The sequence below is a fragment of the Hemitrygon akajei genome, chromosome 8 (genome assembly GCF_048418815.1).
Source record: "Hemitrygon akajei chromosome 8, sHemAka1.3, whole genome shotgun sequence".
NCBI lineage: Eukaryota > Metazoa > Chordata > Chondrichthyes > Myliobatiformes > Dasyatidae > Hemitrygon > Hemitrygon akajei.
In genome coordinates this window covers 122,052,145-122,065,850 of record NC_133131.1, presented here as the reverse complement: position 1 = coordinate 122,065,850, position 13,706 = coordinate 122,052,145, and the positions used below count along the sequence as shown (strand labels likewise).

The following is a 13,706-nucleotide window of genomic DNA, read 5'->3' as shown; positions in this document are numbered from 1 at the left end:
ACTATCCACACAATCGACACCTCTCATCATCCTATGCACATCTATCAGGTCACCTCTCGTCATCCGTCGCTCCAAGGAAAAATTGAAAGAAATTTTTAAGTGCTCAGGGAAATTCTCCCTAAAATCTTTCTGAATTTATTACTGGTTAGGAATTGCACTGTAATACACAAAGGTATATTTCATTATTTTCTTTTATTTTCAGCAAATTGCAGTTTTTTAAAAAAAGTTGAATTATCCAGCTCTTGTACACTGCAAGCAGTGCCGTCTCATTTATGTTTATCCGCGGCACTGTGTAAATAATGTAACGTTTTAAAGATTTTTTTCTCTTTCATTGTATTGAATAGGGTACAGATTATCTCCGCAAGGTTTGAATGCAATAATAAAGAGATATAGTACCCATGGGAAGATTTCATTTGATGACTATGTGGCCTGTTGTGTGAAACTCAGGGCTTTGACTGGTATGCATTTCCTTCTTTTGTTAATTTCAGCACATTGTAAAGCATATTGAATGACTTTGGCGATAACAATTGTCCTCCTAGTGAAACCTCTTAATATTGGTTAATTGTACAAATAATTGCTTTTGATTTTGTGCAGTGGAATAGAAACCACACAAAGAATAACACTCTTTTCATTCCTGTGTATTGATGTATTACTGCTCAGAAAATATAACTCAGTACCTGTAGTTTTCAGGTATCTTTCCTTTAACTATGTTACCCATTTATGGGAGTTGCTATAAAAACAGGTATTTTAAGCCCTCCCTGGATGTCTTGAGAATATTTAATCTTTCTGTAAGTTGGGCTGATTTTTTCATTTGAAAACTCCTCATTGCTAACCATTGCATTCTCCTGTATCTCTGAGATATTTGCTTTGTAGTGAAGCAGAGTAAATAGTGGTTTGTACTTCAGTTGGCACTTCCAACAGCAGAGATTTTATTTTGCACTGTTTCAAATTAATACGGTAAATTTTATAAATGTAGATGATGATATTTCATTCTGTTTTGATTCTTACTTTGATCAAGACCTTTTATGTAACCAAAGATTATATGACACTTCTATGCACACATTGAATCTCCATTAGTTAATGTTTGAATATTAAATGTGATTGCTTGCTTGTTTTAAGCAAAAATCATGTTTAGAGTAATTTTACATGTTTTAATTGATCATAATTTTTAATATTGATCGATCGTCATAATGCCTTATACGGCCACAACGTTTTCACTTCTTTCCTATTTCAGGCAAAAAAAAAAATGCTCTGAGCTGAAAAATAAATTACAAAGTTTTATTTTTCTTTGAACGGAAATTGAATGTTAGAAGATTATAAAGCTTTATTTTTTCTGCTGGTACCTCAGTAGTAATGTGTGTTACTGGAAACTGAAAGGTGAACAATAGTTTTAAGGGCATAATGTACATGCAATGATTTTTGATATTGTCATAATCATCCTTTTCTAAATGATTACATAGTGCTATCTCAGTCACAATATGATTTTTATTCATCTGTTATAAGACTAATGAATAATTCGTTGAGACAGTTCATTTTAAAATTTTGGTTCAGTTCCTGCTGCCGTCTACAAGGAGGTTGTTGTTTTTCCTATGAGAGCGTGGGAATCCTCTGGTGCTCCAGGTTTCTCCCACATTCCAAACATGTTATGGGTTAGGGTTATTAAGTTATAGACAAGCTATTTTCCCCCAAGCCATCAGACTCCTCAATGCTCAGAGTCTAGACTGACATCTACATCACTTATTATTGTAATTTGTCCTCTACTGCGCCTATTGTCTTGCTTATTAATTATTGTACTGCTTTGTGCACTTTATTTAGTCCTGTGCATGTCTGTAATCTAGTGCAGTTTTTATGTTGTTTTACATAGTTAGCCTTGTGCTGTCTCATAGAAACATAGAAAATAGGTGCAGGAGTAGGCCATTCGGCCCTTCGAGCCTGCACCGCCATTCAGTATGATCATGGCTGATCATCCAACTCAGAACCCTGTACCTGCTTTCTCTCCATACCCCCTGATCCCTTTAGCCACAAGGGCCATATCTAACTTCCTCTTAAATATAGCCAATGAACCGGCCTCAACTGTTTCCTGTGGCAGAGAATTCCACAGATTCACCACTCTCTGTGTGAAGAAGTTTTTCCTCATCTCGGTCCTAAAAGGCTTCCCCTTTATCCTTAAACTGTGACCCCTTGTTCTGGACTTCCCCAACATCGGAAACAATCTTCCTGCATCTAGCCTGTCCAATCCCTTTAGAATTTTATACGTTTCAATAAGATCCCCCCTCAATCTTCTAAATTCCAGTGAGTATAAGCCTAGTCGATCCAGTCTTTCTTCATATGAAAGCCCTGCCATCCCAGGAATCAATCTGGTGAACCTTCTCTGTACTCCCTCTATGGCAAGAATGTCTTTCCTCAGATTAGGGGACCAAAACTGCACACAATATTCTAGGTGCGGTCTCACCTAGGCCTTGTACAACTGCAGTAGAACCTCTCTGCTCCTGTACTCAAATCCTTTTGCGATGAATGCCAACATACCATTTGCCTTTCTCACTGCATGCCCACCTTCAATGACTGGTGTACAATGATACCCAGGTCTCGTTGCATCTCCCCTTTTCCTAATCGGCCACCGTTCAGATAATAATCTGTTTTCCTGTTCTTGCAACCAAAGTGGATAACCTCACATTTATCCACATTAAATTGCATTTGCCATGAATTTGCCCACTCACCTAACCTATCCAAGTCACCCTGCATCCTCTTAGCATCCTCCTCAGCGCTAACACTGCCGCCCAGCTTCGTGTCATCTGCAAACTTGGAGATGCTGCATTTAATTCCCTCGTCTAAATCATTAATATATATTGTAAACAACTGGGGTCCCAGCACTGAGCCTTGCGGTACCCCACTAGTCACTGCCTGCCATTCTAAAAAGGTCCCGTTTACTCCCACTCTTTGCTTCCTGTCTGCCAACCAATTCTCTATCCACGTCAATACCATACCCCCAATACCGTGTGCTTTAAGTTTGCACACTAATCTCCTGTGTGGGACCTTGTCAAAAGCCTTTTGAAAATCTAAATATACCACATCCACTGGCTCTCCCCTATTCACTCTACTAGTTACATCTTCAAAAAATTCTATAAGATTCGTCAGACATGATTTTCCTTTCACAAATCCATGCTGACTTTGTCCAATGATTTCACCTCTTTCCAAATGTGCTGTTATCACATCTTTGATTACAGACTCTAGCATTTTCCCTATCACTGATGTCAGACTAACCGGTCTATAATTCCCCGGTTTCTCTCTCCCTTTTTTTAAAAAGTGGGGTTACGTTAGCCACCCTCCAATCCTCAGGAATTAATCCAGAATCTAAGGAGTTTTGAAAAATTATCACTAATGCATCGACTATTTCTTGGGCTATTTCCTTAAGCACTCTGGGATGCAGACCATCTGGCCCTGGGGATTTATCTGCCTTTAATCCCTTCAATTTACCTAACACCACTTCCCTACTAACATGTATTTCCCTCAGTTCCTCCATCTTACTAGACCCTCGGTCCCTTACTATTTTCGGAAGATTATTTATGTCCTCCTTAGTGAAGACAGAACCAAAGTAGTTATTCAATTGGTCTGCCATACCTTTGTTCCCTATGATCAATTCACCTGTTTCTGACTGTAAAGGACCTACATTTGTCTTGACCAATCTTTTTCTTTTCACGTATCTATAAAAGCTTTTACAGTCAGTTTTTATGTTCCCTGCCAGCTTTCTCTCATAATCTTTTTTTCCCTTTCCTAATTAAGCCCTTTGTCCTCCTCTGCTGGTCTCTGAATTTCTCCCAGTCCTCAGGTGTGCCGCTTTTTTTTTGCTAATTTATATGTTTCTTCTTTGGACTTGATACTATCCCTAATTTCCCTTATCAGCCACGGGTGCACTACCTTCCCTGGTTTATTCTTTTGCCAAACTGGGATGAACAATTGTTGTAGTTCATCCATGCGATCTCTAAACACTTGCCATTGCATAACCACCGTCAACCCTTTAAGTATCATTTGCCAGTCTATCTTAGCTAATTCATTTCTCATACCTTCAAAGTTACCCTTCTTTAAGTTCAGAACCTTTGTTTCTGAATTAACTATGTCACTCTCCATCTTAATGAAGAATTCCACCATATTATGGTCACTCTTACCCAAGGGGCCTCGCAGGACAAGATTGCTAACTAACCCTTCCTCATTGCTCAATACCTAATCTAGAATGGCCTGCTCTCTAGTTGGTTCCTCGACATGTTGGTTCAGAAAACCATTCCGCATACATTCCAAGAAATCCTCTTCCTCAGCACCCTTACCAATTTGGTTCACCCAGTCTATATGTAGATTGAAGTCACCCATTATAACTACTGTTCCTTTATTGCACACATTTCTAATTTCCTGTTTAATGCCATCCCCAACCTCACTACTACTGTTAGGTGGCCTGTACACAACTCCCACCAGCGTTTTCTGCCCCTTAGTGTTATGCAGTTCTACCCATATTGATTCCACATTCTCCAGGCTAATGTCCTTCCTTTCTATTGCATTAATCTCCTCTCTAACCAGCAATGCTACCCCACCTCCTTTTCTTTCCTGTCTATCCCTCCTGAATATTGAATATCCCTGGATGTTGAGCTCCCATCCTTGGTCACCCTGGAGCCATGTCTCTGTGATCCCAACTATATCATATTCATTAATAACTATCTGCACATTCAATTCATCCACCTTGTTACGAATGCTCCTCGCATTGACACACAAATCCTTCAGGCTTGTTTTTACAACACTCTTAGCCCTTATACAATTATGTTGAAAAGTGGCTCTTTTTGCTTTTTGCCTTGGATTTGCCTGCTTGCCACTTTTACTTTTCACCTTACTACTTTTTGCTTCTACCCTCATTTTACACCCCTCTGTCTCTCTGCACTTGTTCCCATCCCCCTGCCACATTAGTTTAGAGCCTCCTGAACAGCAGTAGCAAACGCTCCCCCTAGGACATTGGTTCCAGTCCAGCCTAGGTGCAGACCGTCCTGTTTATACCAGTCCCACCTCCCCCAGAACTGGTTCCAATGCCCCAGAAATTTGAATCCCTCCCCCTTGCACCATTTTTCAAGCCACATAGTCATCTGAAATATCCTCCTATTTCTACTCTGACTAGCACGTGGCACTGGTAGTAATCCAGAGATTATTACCTTTGTGGTCCTACTTTTTAGTTTATCTCCTAACTCCCTAAATTCAACTTGTAGGACCTCATCCCGTTTTTTACCTATATCATTGGTACCTATGTGCACCACGACCACTGGCTGTGCACCCTCCCATTCCAGAATGTCCTGAAGCCACTCAGAGACATCCTTGACCCGTGCACCAGGGAGGCAACATAACATCCTGGAGTCTCGTTTGCGGCCGCAGAAACGCCTATCTATTCCCCTTGCGATCGAATCCCCTATCACTATAGCTCTCCCACTCCTTTTCCTTCCCTCCTGTGCCACAGAGCCACCCATGGTGCCATGAACTCGGCTGCTGCTGCCTTTCCCTGATGAGACATCTCCCCCAACAGTATCCAAAACAGTATATCTGTTTAGGAGGGAGATGACATCGGGGGACTCCTGCACTACCTGCCTACTGCTACACTGTCTAGTGGCCACCCATTCCCTTTCTGCTTGTGTAGCCTTTACCTGCGGTGTGGCCAACTCACTGAATGTGCTATTCACGACTTTCTCAGCATCGCGGATGCTCCAGTATGAATCCAATCACAGCTCTAGACGCTCAATGCGGTCTGCCAGAAGCTGCAGTTGGACACACTTCCGGCACACATAGTCGTCAGGGACACTGGAAGTATCCCTGATTTCCCACATGCTGCAGAATGAACAAACCACGGGGCTGATCTCAGCTGCCATGAGCTACCCAATACTTGCCTCAACTTTTGAAACTTTCTCCTTTGAAAGGAACTTACCCGGCCTTACCTCACTTGGAGTGAAGCTCGTCCTCAGCCTCTTCTAGTCGAAGCCTCGATTGCCCAATCAGCTGCTTTCTGCTGAGTCTGAGCTATTCAAATCTTGATTGTCTAATCAACGGCTTTCTGCTGAGCTATTCAAATCTTGATTGACTTGATTGCACAGTCCAACTGCCAAAACTGCCAGAATCTCTCGAGTCAAAGCCTCAAACCTCCACTCCTTCACTGGCCCACTCACTCACTGGCCGCTTTCATAGTCTAGTTTTGTTTTGTGTTGTTTCATGTAGCACCAGGGTACGGGAAGAACATTGTTCTGTTTTTACTGTTTACTATACCAGCAGTTTATGGTCGAAATGACGATAAACTTGACTTGAATTGACACTGGGGCACGTTTTAGCATGATGATACTTGCGGGCTGCTCCCAGCACATTCCTGGACTATGTTGGTTATGGATGCAAAACATGTATTTCATTGTATGTTTTGATGTACATGTGATAAATAAAGCTGCTTTATCTTTACCTTGAAGCTGCATTTCTTCATGTTTATACTGATTTTTATAGCCTTTTTAAGAAATGTATAAACGAATGCTTTAGTTTTCCATATAATAAGATCAAGTTGTAAGATTGTGCTTGCCTACGTTATCAATAGTCTTTTATCCGGTAATGAACATCTGATGGAAAAAAAGTCAAGCAAGCACTATTATTATATTCTTTAGTTGTTTGTGCTTTAAATTTGTGTCTGTGTTTACATTGTGAGCAGTTGCTTCATGTTAGCTGGTGGCAATTGCAAAGGATAAGGATTTCAAAAGAGAGCTCTTTTAATTATTTAAAAATAAAGTTTAGGATCATGTTTCTAGTGTTAGTATGTTAATATAGGGGTTGATAGCTTCATTATGCATTTTGCAGATCTCCCATTTTCTTATTTGGTGTTGGTAATTTTAATCTGTTATACATTTTTTTCATTGTCAGATGCCTTCAGAAGAAGAGATGGTTCTCAGCAAGGGGTTATCAGTTTTGCCTACGATGATGTGAGTAAAGAATTATGCTATTGTATTCATGAAAACAGTGGGGAAGCAAAACTTATAAACTACATTGCCTGAGAGATATGAGTGTCAAGGTAGCATGGTGGTTAGCATGACGCTATTACTTGGGGCATCGGAGTTCTGAGTTCATTTCTGGGGCCATCTGTAAGAAGTTTGTATGTCCTTCTCGTCCCATGAGTGTGTGGTTTCCTTTGGGTGCTCCAGTTCAAATAAAATTTATTATCAAAGTACATACATGTCACCCTGAGATTCATATTCTTGCAGACAATCACAGTAAATACAAGAAACACAATAGAATCAATGAAAGACCACTGCCAACTGGACAGACAAACGATCAACATGCAAAAGACAACAACCTGTGCTCGCACAAAAAGAGAAATAATAAATAAGAAAAATATATCAGGAACATGAGACGACGAGCCCTTGAAAGTGAGTCCATAGGTTGCGGGAACAGCTCAGTGATGGGGCAAGTGAAGTTATTGCCTCTGGTTCAAGAACCTGATGGTTGAGGTGTAATAACTGTTCCTGAACCTGGTGGTGAGGGTCCTGAGACTCCTGTACCACCTTCCTGTTGGCAGCAGTGAGAAGAAAGCATGGCCTGGGTGGTGGGAGTCCTTGATGATGGATGTTGCTGTGACACTTATTGTAGTGGGTATCCACTACTTTTTCTTCGCTTTTCCATTCAAGGGCATTGGTGTTTCCATGTCAGGTTGTGATGCATCCATTCACTATACTCCCCACCACACATGTATAGAAGTTTGTCGAATCCTTACAAACTTCGAAGGAGTGGCTCATGAACTTCCAGTTTCCGCCACCTGAAGTCAATAATCAGCTCCTTGGTTTTACTGACGTTGAGTGAAAGCTGGTTATTGTGGCACCTCTCAGCCAGATTTTCAGTCTCTCATATTCCAAAGACATTGGTTAATAGGTACAGTTGGCCCTCCATATCCGCGGGAGTTTAGTTCCAGGACCCCCTGCAGATACCAAATTCTGCAGATGCTCGAGTCCCGTATATAAAATGGTGTAGTATTTGCATATGTTACGCCTGCAGCCCCCTCCTTTTTGAGAATCGCAGGATCGCTATTGATTTGGGTCAGGAGACCCAGGAAATAAGAGAAAGATGTTTGGAATGTCTTGACCCCCCCCCCCCCCCCCACAGCGATATGAAGCTACGGGAAACGGCCATTGTCTCTTGGAGACGGAATTGTGTATTAAAATACTGTGCTTCGTGGAAGCCCTCAGGCAAAGTGGGCTGGTTGGTGGAGGGATTGCATCCTCCCAACCTGATTGACATCTGAGACCCTGTGAGTCAGGATAAAAGAGGGTCTGTGGGAACAGCCCCTCAGACGCACCAGAAGAAACGCTAGCGATCCCGTAATAGCGGAAGCCGGTGGGAAGGCCACGTGCGTCCGTTTCCATTTGCCCCGGAATCGGTGGGTCTTTACCACAGAGGAACGGTTTTTAGCTAACAACGGGGAAATCAACTCACAACGACTCTCGAAGGATTGACATCATAAAAGGAATGGGCAAGTTTTAACCCGTCTTTCTCTCCAACCCAAAAGCTGCAGCTTGAATGAACTGAGTGACTTTTATATTTCCATCGGACAATACATTATCCCCTAGACAACGATAGAGCTATTTTTTATTGATTATTATTATACCCGCGCTTTTAGATTTAGTATTAACGATGTACATTGTCTGTATGTTTGCATTGATATTATTCTTGTGTATTTTTATCAATAAATATTGTTAAAAATAGTACCATCAGACTTCAACGGACCTCTCTATCTTTGCTGGTAAGTGACCCAGTTACGGGGTACGTAACACATATAACCTACGCACATCCTCCCATATACTTTAAATCATCTCTAGATTACTTATAATACCTAATACAATGTAAATGCTATGTAAATTGTTGTTATACTGTATTGTTTAGGGAATAATGACAAGAAAAAAAAGTTTGTACATGCTCAGTACAGCTGCAACCATCATAGCTCTTCTGGGAACACTGATGCTGATTCTCCCATGTCCTTTAAGTTCTTGAGGCTGTAGTGCTTTACATAGCTAGCCAGCCATCCCTCACTAGCCTTAAACTCCTTCCTCTTGCTCACAACACAAGTAGCGAACAAACAAGACGCGAGACAAACAATGCTCAAACAACGAGTAATATTTTTAATCATCTCTAAATTACAGTACTTTACACTCCCTCTTAGCCTTTGAGGAATTGCTTTGACCACTTAATTGCTTTTTAGGTGGCATTTTATCACAGAAACAAAGGGTGCACACAACACAAGTAGCAACCAAATGAGATGCGAGGCAAACAATGAGTGCTTCCGGGGTTTTTTTTTATCCCGATCCGTGGTTGGTTGAATCCGTGGATACGGAGGGCCAACTGTATTGGAAATTGTCCTGTGATTAAGCTAGGTATAATGGGTGCGTTGCTGGATGGTGCAGCTCATTGGGCTGGAAGGGCCTGTTTGCACTGAATGTAAAATAAAATAAGATCATTTTCAGATAAATAACCAAGTAAGTGGGTTAAATCAGATTGTGCAGTGCATCTTTGAAGACATTTACATCATCAAATACTAACTCATAGATATCAGTACGAGTTGAAATCTTTTGGGCAGATGAGTTCAGCAAAGGCAAAGCAGGAGACAAGTCACTTTTCAAAAATTTTCATCTAAATTTAAAATTATTTAGATTTGCAAATTCAATAGAAAGTATTACATTTTTGAAATGAAAATATAAAAATAAAATATTAATTTCAACACATTAGATTGAAACTCTAAGCAGAACACTTGCTCTTCTATAGGGTTAGCAGGCTTATTTAAATCACTGTTATGGCAGTTCTCTCTGCTGAAGTTGAAGTCGAAGTCCTGAGGTAAAGTATATCAGGAGACCGGTATTAGCAAATTGCTGCTCTGAGACTGAAGTTGACCTTTAGTTGTGCTGGCATTTGAGCTTTTCAGGTTTCTAAAATTTTTGAGCATGTGTGCACTGAAGTCAGAGATATCAACAGCTAATGATCAACAATTTCCTTTAGAACAGGCAGCCACTGGTCGGCAAGATTTGGCTGAATAACATTTTGCATTTAATGTTGGTTTATGATTAATTCGGTATAAACTTGTTTTCCAATTAATTGTTTTATTATAAAAATGTCATAATGAGGGGAAGTAACTGAACTTCTGTTCAGCTGAAATTTTAGTCACCTAAGTTTTCAAAGACATTTCTAAAATATGAGATGGACAGAAAATTTGCCTGTGGTAGATCTTTTCTTCGTGTGTATCTGATAAGACCTAGAAGCAGAATTAGGCCATTCTATCATGGCTGATTTATTATCCTTCTCAACCCCATTCTTCTGCCTTCTGCCTATAATCTTTCTTGGCCTGATTAATCAAGACCCTATTAACCTCTGCTTTAAAAAGACTCGATGAATTGGCCTCCGCAGATGTCTGTGGCAAAGAATTCCATGGATTTACCACCCTCTGGCTAAAGAAATTACTCCTCATCGCTGTTCTAAATAGACTTTACTCAATTTTGAGATTCTGGTCCTAGGCTCCCCACTATAGGAAACATCCACCCTTTCCAAACCTTTCAATGTTCAATAGGTTGCAATCAAATCTACATCCACCCTTCATTCTTCTCAACTCCAGCAACTACAGGTCCAGAGCCATCAAAAGGTCCTCCTATGTTAACCCTTTCATTCCTGGGATCATTCTCGTGAACCTCTTCTGGACTCTCTCCAATGCCAGCACATCCCTTTTTAGATAAATGGCCCAAAACTGCTCAAAATACTCCAAATACAGTTTGACCAATGCCTTGTAAAGGACTCCCAAGTCCTTCTGCACCTCTGATTTTTGAATTACTTCTTATTTATAAAATAGGCCATGCCTTCATTCCTTCTGCCAATGTGCATGACCATACACTACCCTACATTACATTCTATCAGCTGCTTCTTTGTCCATTCTCCTAATCTGTCTAAGTCCTTCTGGAGACAACCTGGTTCCTGTCCTTTCTTCATATCATTGGAAAAAATGCCTCTGCAATCAAGTTTTCTTAGCATTTGTGGGTAATATTACAATCAACACAACTTTGAGACAAATCTCAACTCCCTATCTCATCATGAAGCCTTTACTATTAATTTCTATCTATCCAATAAAAGCAGCTGGATTGTTGTAAAAGCTGAATTTGCTCTCCTGGGGAGCTGGATGTTAGGAGGCTGTGATGGGCAAGCTTGTGGGACCCCTCCCCCCAACTAGTTACCTCATTACAACATAATATCAAAGTACACAGAAGATGTAAACCATTTTCACTTGTAAGTAGTATATTTTAATGCAAGTATTTCATGTATGGGAAGTTGGAGGATTTTATGAATGTAGCAAAAGTCAAAAACTGACATGTTTTCTCACTGTAATAAACCAGCATATGTTAGTATAACTGATCTTGACAAATACCTGTGTTAAATAGAGGTATCTGTTTGTTGCCTTAAAAAGAAACACAAATCAAACAGAATAAGAGGCTGTGAGTTGTTTATTTCATTTTAAATAAAATCTCAGTTACCTTCTCTTATGGCTTAACAAGTTTTGTTTGTTTGGTTTCTTCACAGAAAAGATCAAGTTTTAATCCTATCTGTTGTACTATGTAATCACTTCTGTTGGGCTATTGGTATTGAAATTGACAGGTTTTCTGCTGCTGTTTACTAACTAGGAACCCTTCCTGGAGTTGTGTTTGAACTGGACTTTTATTCCCCCCAGATGATCAAATAAGTGCCAACACATGGGTGTAGACAGTCATTTGTATGAGATAAATGAATGCAGTGCAGAAAAGTCATGCCACCTAGGTTGAGCTCTCTTCTTGCTGCTGTCATCAGGAAGAAGGTCCAGGACCCTCAGAACTCTCACCACCAGGTTCAGGAACAGTACTATCCCTCAACCATCATGCCGTTGAACCAAAGGGGATAACTTGACTCGACTTCATCAGCCTCATCACTGAACTATTACCACAACCTATGGACTTACTTTCAAGGACTCTTCATCTCACGTTCTCAAAATTCATTGTTTATTTATTTATTATATTTTTCTCTCTTGCATGTGCACAGTTGTTGTCTTTGCACATTGGTTGTTTGCCTGCCCTGTCAGGTGTGGTCTTTCATCCATTATGGTTCTTGCATTTACTGAGTATGTCTGCTAGAAAACGAATCCCAGTGTTATATATGGTGACATGTATATACTTTGATAATATATTTACTTTGAAAGGAAGAGGGATATAATTATTGTTTTATGCCAAATATAATTTGAATGTTTAGTGAATGTCACATTTTGTTTTCCAGTTCATTATGTGCACCATGTGTATTTAACTGAAGAAAGGACTGCAAAGGAAACTAAGCTTCACAAAAGAACTGACCTCCACTTCTTGAGTGCCAGCCAAGCGGTCACAATGTTATGCAATGTTATACAAAATGTATAAAGAGAGGAGTGCATGAAAATAGATAATTATAGTATATTTGGCTAATTATATAATGCTGCACCAGGTAACTGCTGTGAGATTAGTTATAACATATTAATTATGGACACTGATTTTTTTTTACTGAATTCTACCAAATAATGCTTGATTTGATATTATATAATATGCAAGCTTATAAAAGTATTAAAAATCTAGATTCCATTATGAATATAATCAAATTAAAATACTTGCACACACCTTTTGTTTTGTATGTGCTTTGTACTAGTTCAGGCAAGGAAACTGAAAGCATTTCAACAAGCAACAACAATCAATTCTGCTTGGATCTGTATTCTTTGGAGTTCAGAAGAGTGAGAGGTGATTTCATGCAACAGCTTGACAGGGTAAATGTTGAGATGATTCCGAAGACATTGGTGCAAGATAAGCGGGTTGTTAGTTGAAAACTGGGGAGTATAGAAATTTCGTCCTACAGACTGTGATCAATCTATGGAACTCTTCAACTCAAGAGGCTGTGGATCATTGGAGGTATTTAAAGAGTAGAGACTTACTGCAAGACCCTCAAAAGTGAGGGGCATGAGAAACTGGTACAGCAGTTGAGAGCATTTTGTACTTGAAGGGCATGGTTCCATCCTTCTGATCCAGTTCTCTTTTGCTTATTGAGATACAGAAACAATGACATGCATTTTTTTATCAGGGTACTTTGTGTGGTCTTTACTCTACACACCCGAGATTGTTTAATGTCATTCCCAGTACACCAGTGTAAAGGAGAATGAAATAATTGTTACTCCAGGTGCAGTGCAGCACAAAAAAAAAGGTATGATAAAGAACACAGTAATAAAAAACAATAAATATAAATACATGAGATAGCTTATATACATTGATTGCATGTCCATAAGGTGATGCTAAGCACAGGGGAGTCCACATAAGGTGACTGACAGGAAATGATAAAGTAGTGGTCGTGTGGTGGGTTAGTGGATGGAGTTGTTGATTAACCTCACTGCTCGGGGAAAGTAATGGTTTTTGAGTGTGGTAGTCGTAGTGTGGAAAATACAAACCCCATTTCCAGAAAAGTTGGGATATTTTCCAAAATGCAATAAACACAAAAATCTGTGATACGTTAATTCACGTGAACCTTTATTTAACTGACAAAAGTACAAAGAAAAGATTTTCAATAGCTTTACTGACCAACTTAATTGTATTTTGTAAATATACACAAATTTAGAATTTGATGGCTGCAACACACTCAACAAAAGTTGG

At 39.8% G+C, this 13,706-nt stretch overlaps 1 protein-coding gene across 1 annotated transcript in view; it reads left to right on the top strand.

Moving 5' to 3' along the window:
- LOC140732215 (sorcin-like) overlaps positions 1-12,689 on the top strand; it is a 48,770-nt gene extending 36,081 nt beyond the window's left edge. The window contains exons 6-8 of the mRNA XM_073054509.1: positions 345-458; positions 6,916-6,974; positions 12,319-12,689. Coding sequence (XP_072910610.1) covers positions 345-458; positions 6,916-6,974; positions 12,319-12,345 — 200 coding nt within the window. The 3' untranslated portion in view covers positions 12,346-12,689. The remainder of the gene's footprint in view (positions 1-344; positions 459-6,915; positions 6,975-12,318) is intronic.
- Positions 12,690-13,706: the final 1,017 nt, after the last annotated feature.